This window comes from Rattus rattus, chromosome 5 (genome assembly GCF_011064425.1).
Source record: "Rattus rattus isolate New Zealand chromosome 5, Rrattus_CSIRO_v1, whole genome shotgun sequence".
Classification (NCBI taxonomy): Eukaryota; Metazoa; Chordata; class Mammalia; order Rodentia; family Muridae; genus Rattus; species Rattus rattus.
Window position 1 is genome coordinate 39930011 of NC_046158.1, and position 14976 is coordinate 39944986.

Consider the following 14976-nt stretch of genomic DNA (forward strand, 5'->3'; position numbering starts at 1 on the left):
GCCTAGCATTCAGTGTGTGGCGTAATTGCTGGCTGCTTCCTGCCAACTTTAAAGTGAAAATTGTCATCAAAGCACATAGAAGAAAGGACTGAAAACACCGTGGTTTGTCCTTATCCAGTTGAGCCAAGAATAATGGACTGACATCTCTCAAACCAGAATTCCAAATGAACCCTTCCTCTTGAAAGTCCCTTCCACCAGACATCTTGTCGTCACACCTGGAAGTCTCAATAACAAATAACACATCATTCCTTCCTCAGTTTACCTGTGTTCATGAATCTCACCCTTCACTCTTGGATGACAGTCAAGCCATATAGAAAAAAAACTTAGTAAGGGCGTTTCTAAAACTTCATATAAATCTATTGTGACTCATGTTTTTATCTCTCTCTATATATAATATACACTTAAAAACTAGCAGAGATGGGGGATTATAAATTCAGTCCCCAAACCTTCACACCCTTCATATTAAAGAGAGAGAGAGAGAGAGAGAGAGAGAGAGAGAGAGAGAGAGAGAGAGAGAGAGAGAGAGAGAGAGAGAGTCAACAATGTCTGAGCTCATCTCTGAGTTCTTACCTGGCTGCTTCAATTTGATCTTCAACTTCCAGGGTTCCAAGTCTTTTGTTGATTGCATGCATGATCTTATCTCCTTGGTAACCACTTCCTCTGCCATCAAAGCTAGCTACTATGATGTTTTCTGTGCTTGCAAGGTAAGTGGCCCAGTTGAGTCTGAAGGCAGCATCTGCTTTTTGACTACAGGGACCTGCATATCTGTGAAAAATTCCACCTTTAAATAAAGAATGCTAGCATTTTTCTCCTAAGGATCAGGTATTTGCATCTTTCTCAATCAAGAGCCTGAAAATCATAGTAGGCACTGAATTATCAAGAATAGGTTCATTTATAGAGGAATTTTAAACCAGCAACAGGGCAGCTCTGACAAGGCTCACATCCAAAGACCTACATCTGTATGATCTGGCTGAAATGCAGACAAAACACACACCTTTTATCCCTCCAGCTGTATGCCCTTAGTACACGTGTTTAATCTTACAGTGAAAGCAAGGGCAGTTTGAGAAGGAAGTAGCCATGCTTGAAAGTGATGTCTAATTAAGAGGCAGACAAAGTGATCAATCAGGGAGAGTATACACCCAACTCACAGGAAAATTGCAGAGGGAAGAGAGGCAATTTAAGTGAGCAACGGAGAGAGAGAGAGAGAGAGAGAGAGACAGAGAGAGAGAGAGAGAGAGAGAGAGAGAGAGAGAGAGAGGGAGAGAGAAAGTTTTACTGGGACAGTTTTACAGAGACAGGTTACAGGTGAAGACAGAAGTAACCAGAAGATTAGAACAAATTGCCAGAATTAGTTTGAGGCCAGGCAGAGCAATTTAGTGAGAAGGAGAGAAGCCGAACTGAATCAGTCAGCTTGGAAAGGAGCTTAGGCCAGAAGAGCTGAGCTGAACCAGCCAGCCAGAGATCAGAAAGAACTAGATGTGGTGAACTTATTCAGCAGTAAACCTCTGAGATGACAATTGCATGATGAATAAAAGCACCATTTACGGTCTTTAAATTTGGCAACGTGACCCTTATAGCTGTTTGTTTTTTAAAATACATCCCTAAGATTGGTATTTGGACACTACTGTCAAACACATTCTACATTTCCAGTACTGTGCAATCTTAGAAAACGTAATTCATCCAATACTGGGGATAGAGGAAATTGTCTTATAAAATAACAATGATTATTAGTGTAGTTTTCCATCCCAGCCTATACGGTTATTTCCTTAAAGACTCTGGCCAGTGTCACATGATTTTCATTCCCCCCTAGGCTCGTACCTAGTGTTGCTCACTCTGAGACTCTATACCATGGTAGAAAGGACTATAGTATAAAAGAATGCTAGTACTTAAAAACCTCAAGGACAAAGAAATATAACTTGAACTAGGAAGTAAGCATGTTATTCATCAGAGCAAGAATTTTACCATTGTTGTATTTGCAACCCTTATAGCCTAAGATCTACCATACATATAGCCATATGCACCACTTTTATCAAATCTCTTGTGTACTAAGAGATAATCCCCATAGCTCACTTGTGTCTTGTTTCAATGCCCTCTCTAACACAGTCTACCTAACTTCTGGGTACATGCATATCCTCTCTAATAATAGTCCCCTCCCAATTCATCACTTTCCCATTCATTGGCACTTGCAACCCCACAGTGAATGAGCAACTCCTGCATGAAAGCCTCTACTAATACGTTCTTGCCTCTCCTTTAGAGATGGAAGTTAAAAGAACTTTCATTTAAGCAAAATACCACATTGTTTTCATTTAAAACTAGATGGTGCAGCGTTCTAAATTTAAACAGGCGAACGTATTCATACATTCGTATATGAGTAAATATTTTTTTTTGTAACATGAAATTTCTTGGCCCTGTCAATGACAGAAAATTTGGTAGATCAAAAGCACCCTTCTCTTTCTTGTCAAGAAGAAAGGATGGGGATGAGAACCAGGAAAGGCCAGTGGGACTCCCTTAAAACTCCAGGGAAGCGAAGCGAAGCACATGATTATGACAGAGAGAAGTGTCTATCTCATTTGTTAAGTTAGGAGAAAACAGATGGGATTTGTAGGTACAAGATGGGATGGGGACTAGTAATCAATGCTGTAGGAAAGAAGAGAAGTATTGGCTTTATATGCCATTAATCTATACCCCTCCCCCAGAGAAGTATAGCAGTTGACTGCCAAATTCCTCTCTCTTGAATACTTACACATCTATTAGTAGAGGGTATTTCTTGGATTTATCAAAATGAGGAGGTAAGATCATTTGATACCAAAATCCTAAAGAAGCAAAAAGATTAATTAGGAAGGTAAAAATAGTTATTTAAGGAGATTCCATTCCTTTTCTGTCAGTAATTTCTCAGAGTTCACCAATTTGCTAAGTTAGATCAAATACTAGAAGGATCAGCTTAGGATCACATTTTAAAGACATAAAAGGCAGCTGTTTTGCTCATAAATTCGAGTTACTATGGTGGTAAAACAATCAAACCGTTCCTAATGCAGCCGTGAAATCCGTCGATGCCTTCTAAAATACAAGTGCAGTTTAGGACTCGTAATGTTTTGTTTCTATGCTTCTGTTCTTTGGCACCCAATCTACTTATCTAGCTTGTTTATGTTCTAAATTTTCCTCCCAAATGTTTTCCTCTTCTCGAATTTCCTTGAAGCTGTTTAGAATTTGCAGTCGGCCATAGCTCTTAAAAATCTGGATTTAATAGCAATTCTATGATTCCTATTGCCATCCCAGAGCACTGAACGGAGCTCGGTTTTCAGCTTAGTCTTTCACAGAGTGAAACGGGCTTCCGTGGAATAAAATGCTTTCACATTCTGTGGGCTCTTCCTTGGGTCTGTTTAAATTCTCGTGCTTGATTTAACATCAGTTTAATAAAAAAAAATCTCAAAATAATAAGTCAGTCTTCTTTACTCTCAGAATATATGAGTCTAATCAATCTAAATGAGGATTCCACATACGCAGGAAGATGTAAACTATAGGCTCAAAAACAAAAACAAACAAATGAATGAACAAAACCTGATTTCTAGAGGTGTCTCTTACGTTTACTTTCCCTTTTGTTTCTTGATGGATTTTTGTAGCAATTTTGGTTAAAGAGAGAAAGAGAAAAGAAGATTCAGTAGTCAAATATTTATATAGATGGGCTTATCTGATACCATTTGTGTTTCCTAATTGTTTTGTGCTTTTTATTCAATGTGTAGGTAAGAAAAAAATAATTTTCTATTATACCTTTAATCAAATATCAAACTACTAGTCAAACTAACTGATATTTTTAATGCATACACCTGTCACAATTCAATCTCTATCTTGTCTGGCCAGCACAAGTGATTAGAGGAATTATAACTCCACCTTTTTGTAAATGTGCAGTTTTTCTGTGAGGAAGGGTCCCAAGGCTTCACTTGCACAGGCCCTGTCTCAATCCCCTTTTCTGTAGTGAGAAGAACGACTAGTGACTAATGGGTCCCTCCCCCCTGTTATGTTGAAATTGAAAATTAAAATAGAAAATTTCCTTTTAACCATGTGCCCTCCCAGCCCTAAAACCTAAGGACTCCCACTGTGTGCCCGCTGAAATCGAGTAGCGTCTCCATATGCACTGCAGAACTCTGGCACCAGACTGTCAAAATGAGCTCAAGATGTCTCAGGGACAGGGAGCAGTGGCACCCCTGCTGGGTCAGAAGGTGTTTGTTAGCAAGGACCCTGGTGACACACACGCACATTCCCTTTGAGCAGCGTGCTAAGTTATTCTGCCTAAGTGGGCCCTGCTTTCCAGGGCTTGTCCTACCCTCCACAATGACAGGAGTTGAAGTTTATTTTTCATTTCATTTACAGAAGTATTTTATTTGTATTAGCTTAGGTTATATGTGTGTGTGTGTGTGTGTGTGTGTGTGTGTGTGTGTGTGTGTGTGTGTGTGTGTGTGTGTGTGTGTGTGTGTGTGTGTGTGTGTATTTGTACAGTAAGAGCAGATGCCCTGGGAATCCGGAAGAGGGTGTTGAAATTCTTGGAGCTGGAGTTACACAGTTTATAAGCCAGTGGGTATGGGTGCTGGGAAAGGAACTCAGGTCCCCCGGCAGGAGCTGTATCACCTCCCAATAGTTGAGCCACCTCTTCAGTTCCATGTTTCCCATTATGCTAAATAAATGACCCAAAATCACCTTCCTTTCCCATAAGTCATTATTCCTGAGTGGAAAAAGAAACTGAAGAGAAACAAGCACTCTGACTCAGATAAACCTATTGTTCTTAGTGGTGCCTGAGCTTGACTGGGGCTTACGGCATGCCCCACTCGAGCTTGCTAGGAAATAACAAGCCTCACGCACACACACCAAAGAAGAAGCCTGAAGCTTAAACATTTTTAGAAACAACCTCAAATTTTTAGAATAATCATCTTAGGTATTTTCTAACTCTATGGTTCAAAGATGAAATATAGTTAGCCATTATGGTTTTACAATTAATGCTCACCGGTAGAACAGAGTTCCTAACTTGATGAACTGACCTATTTATAGGACATTTCCCCCAAATACTCTCTTGACAAAAATACATTTCATTTAGAGTCCTGTTTTAAGACACACACAAAGCAAAAGTAGTAGTTGTAATAGAATGTTTCCTGGAAAACAACCATTTTAAATTAGATTCATACAACACAAAGAACATATTCTCAGACCAAAAGTGTCACATTATTGGTATTTTATTATTGTCTCCATGAAAAGAAAAACTATTCCAAAAGACATATAGCTTACTTGTTTCATTCAGAACAATGAAGTCCAATTTTTTTGAAGGCATTTGGACATCTTGCAGCATTTTATCCAAAGCAGAATTGTCCTCCAGGACTCTCAGCTCTAAACAAATACAAGAGACATCCATGATTCCTAACAGTACAAAGAGGTTAGGTCACATGATCCAACTGCGAGCAAGCGTGAACGACGGCAGCTGGGGTGTGCACACTTCAGGTAGGAAGACTAGCGTCCCACTCCTGGGTAAGACACTAATGCCGAGGGGAAATCCCATGCCCGTCCTATTCATGTGCACGCTTTCCTACAAGCCGGTGGAGGGGGAAGGATGACAAAATACCTTTTTGATCAGTGCTGCGATGCAGAGTGTAGAGGGGCAGACCAGGGCCTGTGAATGCAACCAGTGAAAGACAGGTTTTAGGTGAGGTGAGCATGAGTGTGTGAGCTTCCAAACAATTACTGTCTGGCATAACACAAGGCAGCTAGGGCAAAGGGACGCGATGCTTGCCTGTCTCCTCCTCACTCCCAAACAACTGCAATTAAGTGGAGGATGTGTTCCTGCAAAGGCAGGAGGCATGGGGCACAGGTAAACGGGGTAGGAAGTGGACCTCTGTTCTGCTGGACATCTTGGGCAGGCTAACCTCTCCATGCTCGATTTCCTCCACAGTGAGCTGAAACTACAGCTTAAGCTTCCCACTCTCTGTGGCCATGTGTTGACCATGCTACCTCTGAAGCCCTGTGCTCCTTGAAGGGTGAGTGGGAAGCGCTCTGGAACCAGCTTTACCTGGAGGAGGAGAGTCCGCTCGCGGGCCCCCCACTCAAGAGAGTCTGGGAGCCAGGAGACACATCTGCAGTGCCTCACTTGGATAAGCAGTTTCTTTCTGGCATGGAAATGTGTTTTTCTCACCAGCCCATATCTTCACTATTTATCCCAACTGTGGTAGCTGTGGAGTGGAAGGTAATGTATAGCTAAGCTATCTTGTGATCTATTTAATTTTGAGGCGTTTAAATGATATATTTAATTTCTATATTTGCTTTAAAAAATAAAACCACAGTGAAGGCACTGCTAGACCCGGGTTTGAATCCTGACTGACTTGCTGGATAGGTTAGGACTGTGTCTGTGTGCCGATATCTTTCCATATAAAGTGAGGATAATATTATATTATAATAAAGTGAGGAGAATTTTATTGCGATTTAAATAAGATCACAAATATTAAGTTTTTAAGCACAGTTCCTGGTATAAAGCACATACCCAAGACATGATGCCAACACTTAACCATGCTAAAGAACACTAAAGAAACACATCGGAGGGAACAAAACACATCAGGGGCAGAGAAGAACAGGATAAGTAGTTTGAAGGCCCCTCTGCCATTGACTATGCTTTTCGGAATATCTGGATTCTTTTCCACGTTTTAAGAAGCAGCCTGGTATAGCATTAGAAAGTAGGACTCAGAGAAGACCCTTAGAGGACTTTGGGCTTTCTGTGTGACGTGAATCTGCCACTCTGCCTTCACTTGCACAGGCTTCTAGACTTGAAACAAAAATTAACAGTAGCAATTTCAACAGAAGACAGGGCATTGAGGACTCTGGGTGATAGGCACCGCTTGCAGTGTCTTATTAACGTAAGGGCAAATGCATAAAGTAATCATTCAAAACCTAGAACATGTGGGTCTGAGAAAACTCAGAGGGAAGAAAGTAATGTGTCCACATCACACAGTCCGAGTGTAGAAAGGGACTCAGGTGTCTTTGAGGGCTCCTATGTGGTCAAAGGAAAAAGGGCTGAGCAGAGAAGAAAGAATAGGTTCCTGGAGGCTCTCCTGTCCCTCAGGGATGTAGGGGACAGGAACCTTCACAGGCCAGCCATACGCTCTTCCTCACTCAATGCCAACTTACCCCGACATCCCAGCTGATAGTACTTTGCCTCTTTACTAAATGACACCGAGTAATACTGGCATCTTTCTGGACTCAGGTCACAACTAAGGCACTTCTTATTTGTGAGGTCAGTAAGTTGAATTCTGTAAAGCCAACAGTGGTGATTAATTGCTTCATCAAAACATAAATGAGAGGAAGAAACTGACTAATGCCATGCTCCGATCTCAGAAGACTCAGACCACCGTAGCCACCCTCCACGGACTTTGTCTTCACCATAAAATGCATTAGTTTATGATGACCCCAGTCTCCCATAATCAGGAAATGACAGTAAACACCTAATAGAATCATTGTTTTGGTTATATATGAATGATAAGTGAAGCAACATAAGTACTTATAACAATTCCAGAGTAATAATAATTAGAATGAGACAAACACACACACAGACAGACAGAAAGAAAGACAGACAGAAAGACAGAAAAGGACAAAGGAATAATCTGTCACTGAAAACCCCTGATGTCATGACCCCACAGCACTCTTACTTATAAAGATTTCTTCCTCCTGGCATTTCTTTATATTCATTACTAATGTAGTATCTAAGAAGAAAACAAAGACGATAAATATTAAATGTTTTACAAAAATGTTAAATATAATCCCCTGATCTCCAACCGCAGGCACACAGGGCTGCAGTGTGTGAGTGTGTGTCCTCTGTCCACACTTGCTGCCCTGCCCGTGCGTCCCACCCAGAAGCTCTCTCCCTCCACCATCTCTCCCCATGATCCTCTCTTTAAACAGTCTGAAATGTATGGTTCCAGGGAGCTCTTCCTGAATTGAAATCCTAAGCAAAAATTCAAAACAGAGCTTTTATAGGAAGAATATAGCTGGACAGCTAGCTTGAAATTGAGAAACCCCACCCCCACCCCAAGTACCAATCCTGGTTTCTGTCTTTTTTCTGTTTTATTATGTAAGCTGCATGGCTGTAGGGGCTGTATATTCCAGAAAGTGACAGAGCTCCTCCTGTAAAGTCTTCAGAAACTACTCTGGGCAACGGCAAAATTCCTCTGTGATGAGGCCAATGAAAGAAGAGCCCAAGATCCTAATGGAGAGTAAAATGCCTTTTGCTGACAGCTCATGTATGCTGTTGGAAAGCACTTAGAGCAAAGCTTTCTATATTCCAAAGAGCAAGGCCGAGCCACCAGCAGATAGCATTGCCTTTGTCAGCCTTTCAGGGAGCTCATGTCAGTCTGAAGTTAACAGAAGGTAGAATGCCCCTGCAGCAGTCCGGGACGCTCAGGAGAGATTGCAGCCCCTCCAGTGCAAAGCAGGTAAAACCAAGAGGTAGATCCGATTGGTGGCATGGTGTCAAATCTGCTGAGCGTATGTGAAAATCATTAAGGCTTCCGTATGTTAAAAAGAAAAAAAAAGGGATTGAACATATTCCAAATCAACGATGCTTTGTGGGAGATTTTCCTGCATTTCTGTGAGAGGGCGTGAGTGTAACGCATGGATTTACAGCCTGCTTACTGGTCGTTAGAATATACTCACAGATAATCGCTGGTCAGAGCTTCGATACTAATGACTTCCCAGGCTCCTTTTGTAATAAATGTACAGTCCTGTTCGGGCTTTTAAATACGAGACATATTAGACTCTCCCATCCAAGGTAAGCAGAGGATTTAATCATTTATATCAGGAAGTCAAACTTGAGATTATTTTTTGGGGGCATCGATGTCCTATTCCGCTTCATCCCTTAGACTACCGAAGGATTCCCATTAGTCTAACACGCACTGCGCAAGGTCATGAAATGACTTCTAGTTCAGTCAGGGAAGGGGGTCAGCTTGGGGTCTGCCGCTTAAGCGTACTCACTTTCCTATCTTTCTGGAACTGGCAGATGTGTTTGTAGCCATCTTTGTCACTGACGATTTTATAGAAGCTGCTTCCGTCAGAGGTGAAGTGGGGTTCTGCAGGCCTAAACTAGACAAGGGCAGAGCAAAGAAATGTCACAGCACCAGTCTCTCCCCAGTATCAACCCCAGTTCCTGGAAGTCCTCTCCAATCCTGCATCCTTTGTCAGGAGACACAAAGGGCCCCAAAATGAACACCATCCTAAGCAGAGGTGGAGCACAGAACAAATTCACAAGTGGGGCTAAACAGGAGAGCGCACATAAAGACGCACACAGCAGGCGCGGACACACAGAAATGTTTTCATTGTTCTGGAACGTGTCTTGCAAGGACGACGGAGACTCCCAACCATGTAGGCACGCAACCTAACACTCTCTCCATTTGAAGGAACTCCCTTGATATTGCAAGTGCACTTTCTAGAAGGCACCTAATGATCTGTTTCAGGTTGGAAATGGAAAATTTCACTCCCGTTCTTGCACAATTTGGTTTGAACGTCAGGCTTAGTCTTTAACCACTCCTAGATGCTATCAGGAATCTGTGCCATAGATTTCCCATGGAGAAGCGCTCATAGAGTTATTTTTATCCTGAGCCTTTTCATTTTGCTAAAGATGATCAACAACTTAAAAATATGGTTACGTGGGAAATGGAGAACCAAAAAAAAAAATTATTGTTATTTTTTTTTTAAAAAAAGGTTCGATAGAAGATAGTTCTCAGGAAATCCTGTTTAAATAGAAGAGGGTCTCTTTCCAGCCTGGGAGGACCACGTTGCGTTTTAATTTCTATTTCCTAGTTATGTTGCGAGCAGGTAGAGGATGGTCTTTTAAAATTGTTGGTTCACTTCGCCTTCAGTGTTTCCTCTCTCATCAGTTCCCGTCTGGGTAAGGAAGGGAAGTGCTTGCCTCTTCTATTTAGTGATTCAAAGCGAATTCATTTATGAAGCGAGCTGAGGCGTGCAGTACACTTTGTGTTCTCATTACAGAGTTCTCAAGCACACTCCCCTCTCTAGACCCATGTTCACAGCCTTATCTTTTTAATACATTTCCCTGTTTCCCCTGGATGGAGTTGTGCCTAGTAGAAATGTGTGAAAAGTGGCATCTGTCTGGTTAAATACAGAGAGGAAAAAACATATTTTTTTCAGAGAGTCGTGAGGAAGTGTAGCATGTCTCTTGCCATGGAGGAAACCACTTTTCTTGTTGGCAAACCTCTCTCCTCTGCCCAATCAGTGCCTGGTTAAAAAGGACATGGGAATGTTGTGATAGCTCCAGGCCAGCAGAGAGAGGTCGTCATCTTCCTGGACTGAAGCCTCACCTCTCTCATCCAGTCTTTGCCTCTCTTCGTTTCCCTTTTTAAAAAGCTAGGTGTCATTCAGGCTTCATCTTCCCTATAAGGTGTCATGGTGGCTGGAGTCCCTCTCCTCCCCCTGTGCTTTCTTCCACAGTCTCAGACTTGAGTCCGGGGTGCTATGCATGTACGTGTCAGGTGGTGCCGAGCAGAGCAGTGAGTCTCTGGGGGTCCCCTTGCTTTCCCAGATAAAGCACACCCTCAGAGTGCCTACCAACATGTGGTTTCCTCCAGAGAGGTGTGCAATGGACATCATTGGATTGGTGCTGTTTCTGATGGCTGCCAACCAGGCTAGATCCAACCCCTTTTTCTGCTTCCAAAGTGTTTAGCTCTAACAAGGGGTCAAACAAGCATATTCTGCATCCCGGCAGCCTTTCAGCTCACTGGAAGCCCCAGTTATCTGGAGAACATGTTTTGTTCGTCAGTTTTGAGCATGACTTTGGTGTTTGACTTGTCCGTTTGCCTTCTTGGGTAGACAGTACATTCATTATAAGAAGCACAGCTAATACTCCGAGAAATGGGCCAACTCACATTTCTATCAGTGACAACATAGCACCTTAGTATAGGACAAGCCACACATTAACCAGCTTTGAGTGTCAGTCGAGATGAATATGAAGTCTATAACTCAGAATACTTACTCTTCCGACCCAGCCTGTGGCACTCGTTTCAATATGCTCCTGCGTCTGTGGAGAAAAGGACAGTGCAGTGTTTCAAAGAGAAGACGGTGAAATCTGTGTATGCTTTTTCTTTCTTTTAAAGATGGAATTCTCGTGTATCTCAAGCTGACAATCTAACCAAAGCCTTCAACTTCTAATCCCGTGTCAGCTTCATAAACACTAGGGTTATATGGGTCTACCACACTTAGCTTTACACTGTGTTGGAAAGGGAACCAAGGCCTTCAGGCATGCTAAGCTACTATTCCAAAGCACTACAAATGAAATTACTCTTAACGACAAAAGAAATGAAAACATCCTATATGTCTGTTTATGTTAGTCTTTCTCATGTGGTTGCATTTGATCGTTTATCTCTGTAGCTTGGGGCTGGCCTGAAGCTCCAACTGGCATTTTAAATCCAGTCTGCACAGTACTTGATGCTGTCCTTTGCTTCCCTGTAGCCTGCTAGCCCGTTCTCAGACCTTTTCTTAGCCCCTCGGTCTAGATTCCTGCTCTTACTCTCTTCTCATGGAAACCTCCCTCAGCCCCTTTCTTCAGCCCTTCTGTCATTTCCCACGGACCCTCCCATCATTCACATCTTCTGGGTGTCCAGAGGGCTACAGTCTCCTAAGTGATGTTCAGTTATCATTCATTCCTTCTGGTCCATTGTCCTCCCTGCTCAGCCCCTAGCTGACCTTCCTTGGCAACAGACAACTCTATTCCCATTAAACTCTTCATCCTGAAACAGCTTTCCATCCTTTCAAGATAAATTCAAACACCTCGGCATGGCCCCTGAGCCCAGATCTAATCCCTGGCCTTATTTCCCATCCAGTTTCTCACTTTCAGCTTAGGTGGTAAGCACATTCAGTCCCTCTATGCTCTAAGCTGTTCACTGTGGATGTCCTCACCCAATCCTCAGCTTAGAGGGAACTTTCTCTCTTATCTGTTCACATAGGACATCTTATCCTAGATGGCTCTCTACCTTCCCCCAAGCCAATTCCTTGTCTTGCTCACTTGACTCCAGTAGAGTGCCTGTTATTACCCTGTGTCTATCTTAAACCCTCTTATTGCACAATATCCTGATATTGTCGATGAGTCAGTCAGCAGAGAGCAAAGAGCCCTGGGTTTCCTGGTATGAGTTCAAGTGTGTCCTATGACATAGGCATTTTTCAACCTCACTGAGCCCCAGGCTTCACGGTGCCTACCATATTGTAAATGCTCAATGCAAAGAAAGTCTACAGAATATCTTTACAACTGCACTCCCTACCAGAACAAAAACATTTTTTTGGGAAATGCAGGCTGTTTAGTTAATTTAAAAAAACAATCCCATAGCTTAGCAACGAGGTGGGGACATTTAAAGTAATATAATGTTACTTGCAGAAACAAATGAGTATGTTGAGATATAGAGCGTCACTCAAATTCTCTGCCCTGTGCCCATTTAGGACGCAAGTAGGTAGGTGTGTGATGCAGGGCTCATGACCAGAAAGAAAAAAAGAGGTACAGAGTGGTCATAGCATTGGCCTGCAAGACTTCAGTTCCAGCCTCTTCTGTGGCTGCTGGCTCTCAAGGTAGCCTTGCTGAAATCCTCAACCTGGAAGGACTTCAGGGTGTCCTGTCTGGGAGCCTCAGCACCTTACATTTGGATCAACACCCTCTCGGGCTGATGGTTCTGTGTTTAGGTACTAAGTCGGTCTTCTGCTTAGAAATGGTTTCAGTCTAGTAATGGATCTGTGCCATCTGGTATCTGTTTTGTTACCCACATGCTTAGCTAGCTATTTTCCATTTTTTATTTTCTACCTGTTAAAATAACCTTCATTTTGCTTGCCACCTCTAGTCCTCATCCTCATTTTGACATCACGGACTTCAACTTCTGTCATCTGGCTTTCTACTCACTCCTTTTCTCCCTCCCAAGTGATCATATCCACACCTACCACACCACGATTAGCGGGCAAAAGAGAAGCGGAAGCTCCACAGGACATCGAGAATCTGACAGGCGAGACTGACCTCCTTCTTCAGAGGTGGATACAGATTCAGGGAGAAGAGAACCTAAAACATTTACGGATCCCAACCTTCACTCACCCGGATGTTGGGATAGCAGAGCATCCCAGGGAACTCTTACCATCGGACAGTTCCATATTAGGTTGGTCTTATCATAGTCGCAGATCGCCATCACGGAATAGTTCTGAATCCTCCTGAGCCACTGCAACGAGATTCTGTCTTCTGAGACCCACGCTACATCACACAAGTAGTGATCCCTGGAGATAGGAAGAGGGGAGGGGTTTCAGAAATTGTGCGGTTGGGGGAGATGGCACGGTGGATAAAGTGCTTGCCTTGCAAGTATGAAGATTAAAGTTCAGACCCCCACAGGCCCAAGTAAAAACCAGGCAGTTATGGTGGCTACCTGCAATCCCAGCACTTGAGAGGCAGAGATAGGGGATCCCTAGGTCAAGCTTGTACCTAGACTAGATTGAATTAGCAAGTTCAGGGTTTAGTCAGAAACCCTCCTCAATAAATAAGAGTAAAGAACAATCCATAAAGATGCCCCATGTCAACTCGAGGTCTCTACAAACATGAGCACACATGTGCCCAAACACTCGCTAACACACACACACACACACACACACACACACACACACACACGAAATATGATTTTTTTCAGACCTTGTTGCAAATGAACATTTTACTTGAGAAGACAGAGTCTAGTCTGCTGTGGCTTAAATATGTATGAGCCCCATAGACTCGTGTGTTTGAATTGCTTGGCTCATAGTGAGTGACAATCTTAGGTGTGTTGGAAGAAGTATGTTATGGTGGGGGTGGGCTTTAAGTTCTTCTATGCTCATGCTATGCCCAAAGCAACACATAGTCTCTTTCTGTTGCCTTTGAATCAAGACGTAGAACTCTCAGTTCCATGTTTGTGTGCTGCCATGATGATAAGGGACTAAACCTCTGTCAGAAGTGTAAGCCAGTCCCGATTTAATGTTTTTTGTTTTGTTTTGTTTTAAATAAGAGTTGCTGTGGTCATGGTGTCTCAGTCATGGTGTCTCTTCACAGCAATACCACCCTAAGCCATAGACTAATGAGAAGTAGAATTTTATATCATTAGGAGCACCATTTAATCACATAACACGTTCTCTTCCCTTTAGCTTAAAATACAACTTAATTTCTGAAAGAAATTAAAGTATATCTAACAGAAAAGTATCTAACAGAAAAGGCAGCAGACATATCCTAAAGTGGCTTAACACAACGTGACTGAAACCATATGTTTAGGACAATGAAATTCCTATCTTGACTCCGGGTCCCAGGTAGTCAAGGGCGAACTTTCCCAACTCCTCTATACTGAGAGTAATTTAGTGAGATGAGGGACACTTGTAGAGATGCTATAATTTTCTAGTAATTTAACATACTCCCCTCCCCGTCAGTGTGTTTCCTGCAAAGCTGCTGCTGCTAAATCAATGTCCCTGGCATCCAGGAGCCAATCAGAGCGCAGTGTCTGAGAGTGCTTCTCCACCCCTGGAAGGAGCCAGGGCCCCTAACCTAGCCTGGCTCTTCTGCACTCACCGGAAGCTGGGGAGTCAAGAGAGCAGAAGGAGAGTGAACTCTTACCCAGGACTAGTAATGATATCCTTACAAACAACTGAGAAGGGTCAAAAATAAAACAAAGAAAAGAGTAAGACACTTTTAGTTGAGGGCCTGGATAGTAAATATTTTTAGTGTTATGGTCTATGCGCCCTTGCTACTAAGAAGAAGCTACACCTGACCCTTTTATCAACTTCACTTCAGATTGGGGGGAAAAAGTAGACCCAAGCCTCGACGAACTTTTCAAACCAAAGAACTATGACCCAAAATACCTTTCTCGAAAGTCAAAAGATGGCCCCGTGAATAGTCTGTAGTATTTTAACCCAAATTTATAGAACCAGTTCCAGCAGGCTGTCCTCCCCAGTGCATACCTT

The 14976-nt window shown here is 42.7% G+C and overlaps 1 protein-coding gene across 1 annotated transcript in view; it reads right to left on the bottom strand.

The window, feature by feature from the left end:
- Dpp4 (dipeptidyl peptidase 4) overlaps positions 1-14976 on the bottom strand; it is an 82034-nt gene that overhangs the window by 20629 nt on the left and 46429 nt on the right. The window contains exons 11-20 of the mRNA XM_032903386.1: positions 13146-13281; positions 11012-11056; positions 8998-9105; positions 8680-8756; positions 7677-7730; positions 7159-7280; positions 5606-5653; positions 5275-5373; positions 2744-2813; positions 571-765 (exon numbers count right to left, since the gene is read on the bottom strand). Coding sequence (XP_032759277.1) covers positions 571-765; positions 2744-2813; positions 5275-5373; positions 5606-5653; positions 7159-7280; positions 7677-7730; positions 8680-8756; positions 8998-9105; positions 11012-11056; positions 13146-13281 — 954 coding nt within the window. The remainder of the gene's footprint in view (positions 1-570; positions 766-2743; positions 2814-5274; positions 5374-5605; positions 5654-7158; positions 7281-7676; positions 7731-8679; positions 8757-8997; positions 9106-11011; positions 11057-13145; positions 13282-14976) is intronic.